This window comes from Haliaeetus albicilla, chromosome 24, assembly GCF_947461875.1.
Source record: "Haliaeetus albicilla chromosome 24, bHalAlb1.1, whole genome shotgun sequence".
Taxonomy (NCBI): Eukaryota; Metazoa; Chordata; class Aves; order Accipitriformes; family Accipitridae; genus Haliaeetus; species Haliaeetus albicilla.
This window is the reverse complement of record NC_091506.1, coordinates 16,488,292-16,503,021: the sequence shown is the minus strand read 5'-3', so window position 1 is coordinate 16,503,021 and position 14,730 is coordinate 16,488,292. Positions and strand designations below refer to the sequence as shown.

Here is a 14,730-nt window from a genome sequence, read left to right as displayed (position 1 = left end):
ATGGATTTCTTACTGTGGCACATATTATACCTTGCAGATACTTGGTTACTTTGACTATGCTTTCACAGCCATCTTTACTGTTGAAATCCTGTTAAAGGTAATGCATTGTTAATTGATCCTTGTTAGCTCAAAAGCAGCTTTAGCAATAATGTTTGTAACTTTTTGTTTACCTTCCAGATCCTAGGGTATGCAGATTATGTCTTCACTAGTATGTTTACATTTGAGATCATTTTGAAGGTAACAGGTTTTTAAAGGAAGTTTGTTTAAAAGGATTTTCCTTGTGTGTCACCTGCCAAGAAAAGGCACTTGAAGTGTTCTTCGCCTTTTCTCTAAGCGATCAAAGCTAAACTTTTTTTAAACCAGAGGATTTTTTTATTTGACAGTTCCTCATAGTTTTGATTGGTTATTTTTTACCATTGGGTGCATGAAGAAGCTGATTTTTTTGTCATTACATCAATTTAATAATTCATTTTTTTACCCTTTTTAAACTTACAGTTGTCAGAAAAGGGAAAAATAATTCACTGCGCATGAGCTTTTCCTTCTCCTTGCTCTGGCATTTCCAAAAGAGATAATCAGTCTTTTAAGGAGGGAGCATGTAATTTCTCATTTCTTTTGCTGAACTATATTCACAGAGCTAAAATAGTAGATAACTATTTTCTTGCAACAGGACTTGCAAGATATCTTGCGTTTATCTATCTATATACTAAGATACTTTGCATTTATCTTGGGCATACATTTAAATACACAGAAAGGCATAAATATGCTTGCTTAAATGTATTACCCATGCATGAGTCAAAAATTGGCACTTTTAATGTATCGTTTGTGTACTGATTATTAAGAATATCCATTGGGGTTACTAAGATTTTAGATGTATAAGGCTTACTCTGGCAAAGAAGCCCTATAACTGAGGATTAGGTTCACATGTAAGAAAATGCTGAACAAATAAATCAAAATTTTTGATGGGAATTTGTAAAATATTTTTTTCAGAGATTTACACAATTCCTAAAAGTTTCATGCTGTGCATATTCACCATGATATTTTGGTTGAGTAACCCTGATCTATACACTTAAAAATTTCTGGTACACTAAGAATCTGTACATAAACTTTGCATTTCCAGTTGAGAATTAAGCTTAACAAAATCTCTTCTCCCAGCTTTTGCTCATATTGCTGTGCATACTCTTCACAATGCAATTTGATTAATACTAATTGATGCAATATTTGGGCTGTTTACAAGATAAGCTGTACTGTAAGTAGTAGACTATTTTCATGCTTGCGAATATTCTCCCAGACTTATGTTTATCCCCTTATTTCTCATTTTCAGCAGTGAGGAGCTTGCTATAGAATTGATTAATCTTGTAACATTTGTAGCACTCTAAAATAAATATCCATTTTTTTCACTGCTAGAGAAAGGCCAAACTAAAGGAAGGAACAAAGCACTGGAAAGAACTGTAGCATTAGATCAAACTAATTCCCAACTCTGAATTTGAGGAGCTATACAAAGTATGTTACCACCATTTCTGTGGCAGAAGAGAGTCAGTAAACTTCCATGTGCTCTGAGCAGCAGGTTGCATAGCTCCTGCAGTTCCATTTGTGTTTCTGTAGGAGACAGAGGAATTATAAAGCATGGCATAAAGAGACATAACTGGATGTGTTAAGAAAAGCAACATTCCTACTAACTGCAAAAGATTCTGACAGTGAGCGAGTCAAGAGTTATCCAATGGAAACAAGAAGCTCTAGAGCTTGGGCTCTTGAAATCTGGCATTGTAAAATATTACAAAGAAACAAGGAGCCCCATCACAGCCAAAATGTTGGTGCTCCAGACTCCACTTTCTCCAGGAAGCTCTGCCCTGAAGTGCACTCACATGTATTTATAAAGGAAAATAAATTATACCATAAAAAGTGTAACGGACAACCAGAACATGACGCACGTACTTATACAGTGCCTGCTTTACTAACACGTCTCAGACACTGGCTTTGCTTGCTTATGGCTGGAGTCCTCCATGTCTTCCATGCTGGGTTTTGCGCTGTGCTTTCCACAGTATCTAAGTCTTACAGAAGTTCTGCAAGGAGTAAATTCAAGACTAGACCTGCAGTAGCAGCAGTATTCCTTAATTTCCAGGCAGAAAGTATATGAAACTGAAATTGAGATAACGAGAGGCAATATTATCAGCTGCAGCAAAGAAACTCGTAAATGTCCAAAAAACAAGCATATAAAACAGAATAACTCTCAGCGTGCGGAGTCTTCCTGTGCTTTATCCTATTGACTGCTCTGAAGATATGAGGATTTCCACATTGTATGGTGTCGAATATATGAATGTGGATATGAATAACAGAAAAGCTGCAACATCAGTTTAAAGCATTTGAGAATTCTTTTATGTAATCCCTACATGGCATTGAAATCCAGCTTACCATCCTGTTTGCAGTACTTTGGAAATGTGAAAACGTCAGAGCAAAGGTCAGGTTCGGGCCTTGTGCTTTTAAACTTGCCCCAGTGATGCTAATCCCACACCATTTAAACCAGTCCCCACTGGTGTGGAATTAGAGGCAGGAGGAAAGGAGTGGCATTGATGGTGTCGCAGGCGCTCAGCTCAGTGAGTGTCCTGCAGCATCTGCTCCACTGGAGGCTGTGTGGCAGCACTCACCACCTCAAATCCGCTCTAGGCTTTGATTTGGTCCTGATCTGTGCAAAGGATAGAATGATTTGCTATAGAGAGTTTTAGTCAAATGCTTCCACTGGGATTTGTAGTGATTGAAATACGAGTCTCCATATGAAGGTGGGGAGACATGTACTTCACCTGTATTTTTAGGTCAATATATCTTTACTTTTGTGGGAGTCTTTACATGAAACTTTGTGTGCTGCTGACTGATAACATACTACAATGTAAATGAGTATTTGTAGATAGATGTAAGTTTGATACTCAGGGTTATTTTAGCGTTCAACTCCCACTGACTTTAATGAGTTTAGCCATACTCTGTACAGCTGTAAGTGAAAAGAGCTAGGACTTTATTGGAGATTTTATAATATAACTATATTATATCTCTTGTGTCATGGCATAGGTTAAAACTTTAGGAGTTTTATTCTTCTGGTTTTGAGGACCATTTAGTATTTTGATCACAACAAAAGAAAGTTTAACATAAGAATAAGGAGACAAGGGCTTCCAAGAAAAATGTGTCTTTTGTAGTTTGCATTGTTTGCATTCCTTTGCAGATATATAGCTTTCACTGACGCTGATGGTTTTTCATGCAAAAGGCCTGCAAGTGAGTAGTGACACAGTAGACTGAGATTCCCCTTTGACGGTAGCTCTGTTCTACATTGTGGAACAGTCTTGAAAGATGTAATAGTCTCGTGCAAGAAGAAAGGAAATGAAATCTTTTCGCTCCACCTTGAGGAACAGAACAGAATAGAAAGTAATGGGTTTAAAATGCACAGTCAGTATCAGATGTTCTCTGGCTGGCATTGAGTTTTCTTACCTGTGGAAAACAATAAGTATCTGAAAGTACTCAGGTCTCTTTAAGAGGACCTTAAGGCTGAAGAAATTAGATCCATGTGCCTGAACTGACTACTAGGTATTTTTTCAAAGGTATCGTTAATTTAATGTCAAGTTTCTGGTTTCAGTGTTTCAGTCTTAATCCATAACTGTGGAAAAACCAATGCAAAATTCTACTCAAGTACAGATTCTGTGCTTCTAATGGCCTAACTTAATTCCTGTGTGCATTTTTTAACTGGTACTTACTCACAGTTATGGTAAGGGTTTAATTAATAGATTTAGGAGCCACATTCAGTTTTGCGATACCTGAGAACATCTGCCCAGATTCTGTCTGCAGCCATAATTAATAGAGCCTCTGTCACTGGCTCCTAATTAAACCTGCGAATGATACGTACAGGTTCCTTCACAAGATACCCTTTGTGTGCTTCTTTCATCTTAATCTAGGCACAGAAAGCAAAAAAGGAAGAGAAAGTCCAATAGGGAGAGCAATATTAGATATTCCCCACAGACCAACAAAACTTGGGGACCCTTCTCCACATGTAATATGAAACAATCTGTGGGTTGTTCCAGGTTATTCCAAGATACCCACTCTTGATCTTAACATGTCTCCTGTGAGCCAAAGGCAAATAGCAGTGTAATACTGCCTTATGACAGCCTTGTGCTGGTTCTATACCAGGTTTGACTCAGGTTTTTGCAATACGTTTTCAGCTCCTTCAATTCTCAAGATAGTATGAATGATTAGGAGTCAGTATCTGGACCTTACAGTTTATTAAGCATGGGAAATTTTATGGTTCTTGTAGTCACTTTTCTAACAAAGGCCAAATCAATTCAGTGTAATCACCTCAGCCTAATCAGTTCTTACACAAAATATAACATTTGTTGACATCAAAAACAATTGACATGTTTGCTGGTGTTGCTTGAGCAGAATTTTTATGATTTAAATGAAAGATTTAATGTACATAGTGGGATTGGTTTCTATCTCAATCGCTTTTAGAAAGTGAGATGATATTGTATGCATTCACACTCTAGGCAAGTGTCTTGTAAACAGCCTAAATGTGAATTTGAATAAATTGAAATATAGACTAAACATGTAACAATTCTATTTTTAGATGACAGCTTTTGGAGCATTCCTTCATAAAGGGTCCTTCTGCAGGAATTATTTTAATTTGCTGGATTTGCTGGTTGTGGGTGTTTCTCTGGTATCATTTGGTATTCAGTAAGTACTATACTTATAATGTGAATGATTTATTTTTGCTTTGGGGTTTTATACTGAAATCAGTGTTTCAGCTCCTTTTCTTCCCCCATTGTGTGTGCGTGTGCAGTATCAGTATTCAGGGTTGGGACTGGCAAGAGATTGTGCTTTATATAAAGAGTGTTGTAGCTCATTACTAATATGGATTGTAAACAAATTACTACTTCCCCCTATTACCAAGAGAACAAGGAAGAGCACCATGACTCTGAATACTTGCTATACAGCAAGAAATTCCTGGAGCTTCAGGAGGTTTATAAACCCTCTTTTGTGCTATTGCCACATCTACAGTGTAGTTGTACGAGCTTGCTCTTTCAGGGTTGACCTACTGGGTCATGTAACAGGATTTTCTTGCTTTGTTTGGATCCGGCTAAACATAACAAGAGTCTGGAGGTACTTATTGATTCACTGAGCAGTTGTGCCTCATTTAAAATCATCTGTGAAAACCCTGAGCAACTTAGAAAACAGCAAGGGCTGGGTGTCAGTCGACTGCTTCCCACATTGTATTCTGCTTGTACTAGAATACCTATTACACAAGCTTTCAGTTTCACAATATGTTCTTTAAAAGGCTATCTGCTATTATTTCCTCAAAATGCAGCCCTAGCTACTTAAACAAAGAGAATGTGAGTCCTTTGAGGTCTTTTTATCTCCAGCTGGTTGGAAATTAAGGTATTCATTGATTTACAGGACTTACACAGTGTCTTTGAAAGAGCTTGTCAACACCGAAAAATATTTTGGTGACTGTTTTGCTCCTGACCAAACTTACCTGCATTACAGTGTCAGACAAGCTTCTGAGTTGTTAATTCCCAAGTTGCTCCAGAAATCAAAATAACTCTTATTGTATTTATGACATTGATACTATTTTCTAATATTAAATAAAGGATCAATAACGAAATACTTAAAAAAATCTTGTATATTTATCTCGAGACTTTTTTGAAATTTCATGTATAAGGAAGTTGCAAGAACATTGTTATTTTTAGTAATAAAATCCGTTACCTTAAAAGTAACAGAATAACTTTTTTTCCCCCCTAGATCAAGTGCTATCTCAGTTGTGAAGATCCTCAGAGTTTTAAGAGTCTTGAGGCCTCTAAGGGCAATAAACAGAGCAAAAGGACTTAAGGTGTTTATTTTTATTTTTTAAGTTATATTTCTGTTGGCCTGATTCTTTCATCCTGCCTCAGGTTAAAAATTCTTGCACAAGAAAAATTGCCTACAGATGTTCACAGGGCAAGGACATAAATCATACATACTAGGCCAGGTTCTGCCCACAGTTGTAGCGGTTTGTATGTAGAAGAACACCAATGCCATGGAGAGCAGATTTTGACCGTAATACTTACTGTGAACCAATATGTCAGAACAATATTTTAATTGTTTTTCCATAGTGCTTATGTAATTTTTAGTCAGTCGATGTTGATGGGTCTATGTCAACAGACTTACAAATTTAGAAAGCAAGTTTAATTATGGTAGTAGGTATAATACTGACAACACAAAAAGAGTAATTTTAAAAAACAATCTGAGTATGATAAAATAGACTTTTACAGTATGTATTCTGTGATAGTAAGTGACAAGTGTATTAAAATATATTTCTTTTCTTTCTTTCCAGCATGTTGTTCAATGTGTCTTTGTGGCTATTAGAACTATTGGTAATATCATGATTGTTACAACTCTTCTGCAGTTCATGTTTGCTTGTATTGGAGTGCAGCTGTTCAAGGTAGGCAGACACTCAAAATTTACACTGCATCAAGAAAAGCAAAGCTGAGTTGAGTTCTTGGTGGCTTGCTGCTGGAACTGGGTTGGTCCTGTTCTGAACTAATCATAGTATAAATCTGTTTATTTTGCATATTCTGCATTTTGTCATTGCTTTTTGTTTTATATATAGGGAAAATTCTACAGGTGCACTGATGAGGCAAAACAGAATCCCGAGGAATGCCGGTGAGAACATCTTTGATCTAAGAATGTGACACATTATATTCTGAATAATTTAAACTGTAGCAGATATGGCAGGCATGTGTCAGGGCATTTAGATTTGTGTAAATTGGAATTACTGTCTTAAATCCACCGGAAAACACAGGTTAGCAAGGAAATAAAACAAGCTTAGGGAGGGAGTGAAATAAACTGTTTTGAATAGAGCATTGAGTAACTCTGAGGCTAATTTAATATTTCACTACTGATAGTTTGTTTCTTTCCCACAGAGGGATATACATCGTTTATAAAGATGGAGATGTTGATAATCCAATGGTCAAAGAGAGGGTCTGGCAAAATAGTGATTTCAACTTTGATAATGTTCTCTCTGCTATGATGGCCCTTTTTACGGTATCCACTTTTGAAGGCTGGCCAGCGTGAGTGAATTCTCCATGTTTTCACAGCATTGTTAAGACAGTTACTTTTTCCAGAACAGTTCTCTATCATTTATCAGGCATTTTTGGGCAACAAAGCAGTCTTAAGTGATGGTGTAAAAACTTACTAATGGAGGAAGGGAAAAAAACCTACTATACTTCTGAATCTGTGCACTTTTCCTGTATTTCTTCACCTCTATCTGTAAAGGGCAAACTTTTTTTATATTGTTTGATTCCTAATCTTTCAGCTACTTTTGCTATAATGAGCTGTTCCTCAGCTCTAATGGAAGTAATCCTTTTAGATGTTTATCCATTGATGCCCTTTAAATAATACTAATATGAAAATTTTAGGCCTTCGAGTAAAACTTTTACTAAAAAATCAGGCAATAGTACACTGCATAAAGAAACCCAGCAACTACCATTTGCTATTTCCCTAAATGAGAAAAGTCTTAGAGGATAGCTTTCGGGGGCAGGGGAACCAACAAGCAACGATCTGGTCATTACCTTTATTCTTTTGGAAAAAAGCATACAACATTGTGTGGTGTGATTCCTCTGGTTTCGATATGCTTGTAAGCACTGTCAGTAACTAGAAAAAGATAACAGTAAACAGCAGACCATTTCTGAAACCTGTCCTCTGAGTCTGCATATTTTACTCTCTTTTGTCATTTTAAGGTTAGTAAAGATGAAATTTTGTTTGTTTTTCAGGCTGCTGTACAAAGCCATTGATTCAAATGGCGAGAATGTAGGACCTGTATACAACTACAGAGTGGAGATCTCCATTTTTTTCATCATCTATATTATCATTATTGCTTTCTTTATGATGAACATATTTGTTGGTTTTGTGATTGTTACATTCCAAGAACAGGGAGAACAAGAGTATAAGAACTGTGAGCTGGACAAAAATCAGGTTAAAATAAATAATGAACTCTTAACTTTTGAAAATATCCTTTTTTTATTTATGCATTAAGAGCTTCCTTTCTGCTTTGGGTCAGAAGAGGGCACTAAACACATATCTTATTAAAAAAAAAAAAATGGAATTAGTAAATACTGTCAACTGGTATTGAGGTCATTGTATGTTCCTCTTTCTGTAAGCCCAACATATCAGTCTTTTTGTTGTGAAAGATGTTACATTAAGCTTGTTAGCTTCTTAGTGTCTCACTTGTTGGTGTCACATTAAGAAGAATACAGCACCGTATCCGTAGGCAGAAGTAGGTTTTACAATAAGAACAGGAAAATAAATTTTGTCTTCTGAATAGTCTGAAAGTGTTCAAAATTTTCTACTCTTCTCCCCTGCCCCCCCCCCCCCCCCCCCCCCCCATTATTTAGAAATTCACAGGGGATATTTGGATTCATATTTAAAAAAAACCTGTCCCCTTTTACTGTTTAGTCCTTTGACTGAGAAAGTCATCAGTAACCAGTCGTGATTTTTCAGGTACTCTTGTCCAACTGTAACATGCTTCATCTAAACAAAGTTAAGATGAAAGTTTAGCCAGCATTCATTCCGCATTTTGTGCCCTATCAGTCAGCTTTTGTAAGCATTCTTTACAAGACAAGTGGAAGGCCCAGCCTACATGAAGATTTCAGGGACTAATAGAGTAGAAAATGAATCCATGATGTTCCTACATATGTGACATGATTTTGCTGGGCAATTTAACTCAACTATTAGGAATAACACTTCCTCAGTATATATTTTGCTGACTCTAGGGTTTTATGCTATGATGTTACATTGGTGGTTGAAAACTTAGTAAAGACAAAGCATGACTTACAGATGAATTAATAGTCATGTTATTAATAGTCATGCTATATACTATACATATCCATACATATAGTCTATGGTACACTACTGTATACTACTACACTGTGTAAAGGTGAAATATACTACTACACTGTGTAAAGGTGAAAATGCTCAGAATTTCCAGAGCATTATTTGATTCTTTGTATGTGGCTGAGTAGTATATATAATTAGATACAGTTGTAAATAACCAAGTGAGGATTGGTAAGCTACTTGATTACTTTATTAACATTTAATAATAAAACCCCCTACATCAAGTAGATAGACTGCCTGTTTTTAAGACTTACATTTAACAATTTGCACTTATTAATTATATTATTAGTTGATTAGCTGTTAGGTATAGTCTAACAATTTTTAATGTATTTGCTTTTACAGCGCCAGTGTGTAGAATATGCCTTGAAGGCACGTCCTCTTCGTAGATATATTCCAAAAAATCCTTACCAGTACAAGTTCTGGTATGTGGTGAATTCTACTGGATTTGAATACATCATGTTTGTCCTCATCATGCTGAACACGCTTTGCTTGGCCATGCAGGTAGGAAAACTAGAAGCTCTTTTGAAGCTGTTGGCATAAATTGCAGGGAAGGATATGGGTGATATAAAGCCTTTAATTTATGGCAGCCTGTATTTTTTTATGAAGTGAAATTTTTAAAAAAGCACCTCTGGTCATAGTACTCTTCTGTGACATGTTCTAGTCTGTTCATATGTTCTCTGAAGTAAAATTGTTTAAAACAGCTTGATGTTGATAAAGGTCTTCGTAACCTAATCAAGCTCATTGAGCTTTATTTTGTACCTGCAGTGTAATATATTTTGTATTATATGTGTATATTCCAAAGATTATCCATGAGCAAGAAAATTTGAAGAGAAAAGTCTAATTTTGTTAGCAAATGTTTCTCTCAACCCCTTAGATTCTTTTATCTAATATATTCTTTTATGCAGTGCCTTTAAGCATTACTTCACCTCTGTGTAGTTTCTGTACTTGTTCTGTGTCAGTGTGTTCAGTTTGTATATATACTACTCCATGTTTGGTTGGATTGGACTAGATGATCTTTGAAGGTCCCTTCCAACCCATCCTTTGTGTCTGTATCTTCTTCAAAAGTTTAAAAACTTAATATCGGGAGTAACTCTAGTTTTGTGTGTTAATGCAAACCTCACACAAACATGTTTTCATATATTAGCTGTATATCTATATATACCTATGTGTGGTTTTGCATGTTTTTACTTTTTCTACATTATGCAATGCAGTTCTTTGCCACCTACTTCTCTTATCTACTTTTCCAAGTTGTCTTTCTTTAGCCTCATATTTCAGATTTTGATAAGGAAAAGAATGGTTCACATTCAGTTTACAAAACTATTCTACTTTTCTCAGTAAATTTGCATACACTGTATCCTCTTAAAAATATCACTCCTACACAATATTTGTTATTCTATGACTAACATATTGCAGGCTTTCTAAGCAGGTGTGACACAAGGTTATGTAATTTTAAAACCTAGCATATAAAACTTGGGAAATTGCTGTTGTCTAATACTTCTTTTTTGAGGGAACAGTTTTCCTCTCAAAACCTTCTCTCTGGAGATTCCCTTAGGATGTAGAAGAATGACAATTTTGTTCCACTTGGTGCCTAACCAGAATAGATTTAAACAACTCCATTCTTGACCAGAGATACTCAGCTAGTCTTGTATGTATATAGGTGTGCATCATAAATACTACTAGAAAATATTTTCCTGCGCTGTATTTTTGCCAACTTTGTCTTAGCCTGCCTTACTTTCACTTAATATTTTAAAGCCTTTACTTTTAAAAGTATTGTTTTTTTCATTCACAGCACTATGGACAGTCTAAGCTCTTTAATGATGCAATGGACATTATGAATATGGTTTTCACAGGAGTGTTCACTGTTGAAATGGTTTTGAAACTGATTGCATTCAAGCCCAAGGTAAGTTTTAGATATGATTTAATTAGGTCATCACCACAGGAATTAAGTATAACGTAAGTTTCACACTAGTTATGTATTATTCAAAGAACAAAAGAACCTATGTTTCCCACATTTATCTGTCAGTGAAATCATAATAGACATGTTAGTCTGATAATGTAACTCCAGGAAATGAAATGCAGATATCGGAAAAAATATTACAAGGTCATTGATGAGATCTGCAAAATTTTGAGGTAATGAAAATGTCCCTTTATAAATCAGATAAATCATTCCCTGTTTACAAGCATACCACTTCTATTCATGGTACTACATTTATAAATTTACACTAAGTTAACCTCCAGTAAAGAACTGTATGTTATGTTATATTTCCTATTCTAAAATGCAGAATTATTTCTGTACTTTATAAAATATAGCCAAGTACTACAAACATACACATAAATAATTTGCATATTCAATAGCCTTTTTAGATTTTTATGTTTTCAGTTATACATACACAGTATTTGGTAGAGGGTCCCACAGTGAGTAGTTGATTCCTTGCCTTAAAGGGACACTGTCAAAATGAATAATGCAGACACATTTTCAAAAGTAGATTTGCAAAAGAAACTGATAACTATAATTACTAATTGAAAAAAAAGATGAAAATCAGACTGTGACAGTTAATGCAGTCTTTTTTTTCAGTACTCATACTGCATTTACGACAGTGCAAAAGTTAATAATGAAAAACTAAACTAAATTTTGTTTGCAGTACAATGAAATCAATGTTTATTCTGGGCTTATATCTATGTAAATAAGTAAAATGTGGTCACTCACTATACATGGAATTTGAATAAAGCCAGAGATGCCATTTGAAGTTTACTGATCTCACCATCTAAGGCTGGTATTTTTCATTATCCATTGCCCTTCTTTTAAAGTCATCAGGATATCTGCATCTGTAATTGGCTGTGAACCGTGCCCTTTCTTGGTGTTAAGTAGCAAACTGGATGACTGTAGGCTGCGAGGGCAATCTTATTCTTGCTTTAAACAAGCTAGTTCTCATACTTAACAGCAGCATAGTCATGGCTGCCCAGAGCTCAGCGTGGAGTAGATCTATAACTTCTTTCCAGCTTTTCAAAACTATTTATTCAGCTTGCATTTAGTCATGAGCTCGGCTGTGGAGCCTGAGCTCCTTGATTTAAAGCTAGCTTGTATTTGCCTGCAGAAGTAATACACATTACATTATACATCACTTGAGGTCTGGTGTTGAGATGTGAAGTGTGGAGTTCTGGGTGAATGCTTACCCACTCTCCCGTAGTCTTGCTCTGCACTGTCCAGTCCATTGTACATTTCTAATGAATTTATTTGTATTTTTGTGTCACCTATCTTATTTAAATGCTAAGGATTTCACATTAAAAATCACACAATATGAGGTCCCAGAGCAGTTCGCTCAGATACGTGGACCACAGTGTCATGAGTATGCTGGCTGTGTTTCCTGATTTGTATTTCCTGTTCTATATTCTTGTTTCACACTGAAGTTTCAGAAGATTTTGCTACATTTTATCATCTGCTTTTTGAAAGAAGATTGTGAATCCTTGTATGGTTCTCCATGCACTTGTGACTGTAGTCAGAAATCGCAGCTAATGCAAACTATAGTGGTCTGATCATGAGTGTATAAATCATAGTGCTCCATTTGTATTATGGACTTTCTACTCGTTATCAAATGCAATGTCTTAATACTGGTCTCTAAGACTTTGTACAATTTGAGTTTTAACTCTGTTGCAACATGCTTTCTATCTGACTGGATGCTTTTACTGTGAGAGATCCCTGGATCTGAACCCTGAGAGTTTGAAGGGCAGATGCTGTCAGTGAAAGGTCCTCATTTCATGAATTTTGTTCCCCCATAGATGCAGAACACCTTAAACTTGTTAATTAGCGGGACAAAGTTAAAAGGCCATGGTATTAATCAGACTTTTGGCAGAGATTAATTAGCAGGGAGGGAAGGGAGTTAAATATCTTTAAGGTTGTTCCTGTTATTTGAAGATGGTAACTTTTTTAATTGTCAGATACTCTTTAACAAAACACCTATTGGCAACATATATTATGTAGTACATAAATAATGGCAAATCAGCTAGCAGTCTTAAGCAGAATGTGAATGTCTTTTAGTAATCTAAATTTTAAACTAGATACATGCTTAAAACAACAATTGCTTTCACTCATACTAAGATTTAATAATAGTAGGAACAATCTGAAACCCAACTTAATGTTTTGCTTTAGGGTCTGTGAGGAAAGACTGATTCATTTCCTCTATGTTTGTGTCACTGGTGGGTTTCTTAGTCTAGTCTGGCAGAATGGACAGTTTTATTTATTAATTTTGGGCATTTAAAAAATACTTCAAAGATATGTCAAGTAAAAGCTCCATTACTCACTCTGTAAAAATAAGAATAGATAAAAACATGTTAGTTTTTATGTCATCTGCTTGACAGTGTCCCCTTAATATGTTGACAAAAATCCTGTGAAAACGGTGATCTTTTGGTTTTGCTCATCATGCAAACTTAAGGCTACTATAAATTATTGATACTCTTACTATGATATTGTGTTGTTTAAAACCAAGGTACTGCAGACTGCCTTCCAGCTCTGAAATATATAAAACTTGGATAAGTGATAGATATGAAAGTTGATGCTGAGTGTCTGGCACACTTCTTGACTGGGAGATTGGAACACACAGTACTTTGCAGAATGAGGCCCTAAACTTTCCAACAGAGTACTAAAAGGACTAAAATATTTATGTGGTAGATCTATAGAAACATATTTTGGTGTTAATTCTCTATGCCTACATATTCCCCAGGATTTGTGATTTTATCCTTCAGCATTTCTCAATGAACAAATTTTTCATAATGTAAGTTAAAAGAGCAGGCATTTTTTCTTCACATTGTTCTTCACATTTGCTAAAGTCTGTTACTTAGCGTGGTTTAGTACAGTACAAAACAAAATACAGCTATGAAATCTAAAATAATACATCAACACATACCGTATGTACAGCTTCATGATAGCTAGCTGTTACTTAAACTTGTAATGATTTTCCATGTTGTTTTACATCAGATTTTTGTAAGAAAAAAGGAAAGATGGCTAGTAAGTGAATTGATCTTGGGTCATTGCAGTGGTGAAAACAACTTATTTGCATGATGTTTATTTGCTGTGACTTGTCCATTCCTCCCTTTTCCGAAACCATCTTTATTTTCTCTTAGTTTTTTTGTTTATTTGTATGCTTTTGCTTTACATATTACTTTGAACAATATTTGTCTATACTGATGGAAAAGGTTTAATAAAGTAAATAAATGTGTAAGTATTTTAGCTGTATTGAATCAAAATATGTGAATTTGTTATTTCAGTGCCTTATATTGTAGCATGTCTAGTAAAGTAACTTTTTCTATAGCTGAAATTAAGGAGGACCTTTTTTGGTTCCCACTGTAGAGGAAGATGGATAGCACACCTCAGGATTGTGCTGATTTTCTGTTTGCTGTTTGCCAACAGTCTCTTATTTTATGTATATATATAAATATCGCTATTTTAAAATCAAGAAAGATACTTCTTTTAAGTAAGAGAAATAAGGAATATGAATGATCAGGAAGAATATTAGGAGAGTAGCTCCCCTCCTTTAGCTGGCAGTTGCTAATCTCTTTAGGATTATAAATTTCAGTATTGTTGAGGTGGTTCAGCATGATGTTTAGTAGAAACTTTGGGAATGGCTTGTTCTTGTGAAGCAGGATGAGTAAGGAAGGAGTGATAGGGAATTGTGCAGGAGCTCTCAGAAATGGATGTGTTTGTTCAGGACGCCAAATCCATGAACACTGGCTTTTGCCCCAAGACTGGAATTTATGATTAATCCCAAAGAACCAGAGCATGTGGCATAAAGGGCTGTAGTGGTAATCATACTCTGATCTATTTTCCTCTTACAGCCC

General features: G+C 35.5%; 1 protein-coding gene across 20 annotated transcripts in view; it reads left to right on the top strand.

The window, feature by feature from the left end:
- CACNA1D (calcium voltage-gated channel subunit alpha1 D) overlaps positions 1-14,730 on the top strand; it is a 238,207-nt gene that overhangs the window by 168,704 nt on the left and 54,773 nt on the right. For 12 of the 20 annotated variants that reach the window (XM_069812325.1, XM_069812332.1, XM_069812333.1 and 9 more), the window contains 9 exons: positions 38-97; positions 4,598-4,704; positions 5,770-5,857; positions 6,341-6,448; positions 6,617-6,669; positions 6,930-7,076; positions 7,779-7,980; positions 9,241-9,399; positions 10,688-10,798. In XM_069812325.1, the coding sequence (XP_069668426.1) occupies positions 38-97; positions 4,598-4,704; positions 5,770-5,857; positions 6,341-6,448; positions 6,617-6,669; positions 6,930-7,076; positions 7,779-7,980; positions 9,241-9,399; positions 10,688-10,798 (1,035 nt within the window). Of the gene's footprint in view, positions 1-37; positions 98-177; positions 238-4,597; positions 4,705-5,769; positions 5,858-6,340; positions 6,449-6,616; positions 6,670-6,929; positions 7,077-7,778; positions 7,981-9,240; positions 9,400-10,687; positions 10,799-14,730 lie in introns of all 20 variants that reach the window. The other 8 variants (XM_069812330.1, XM_069812328.1, XM_069812327.1 and 5 more) reach the window with 2 other exon arrangements.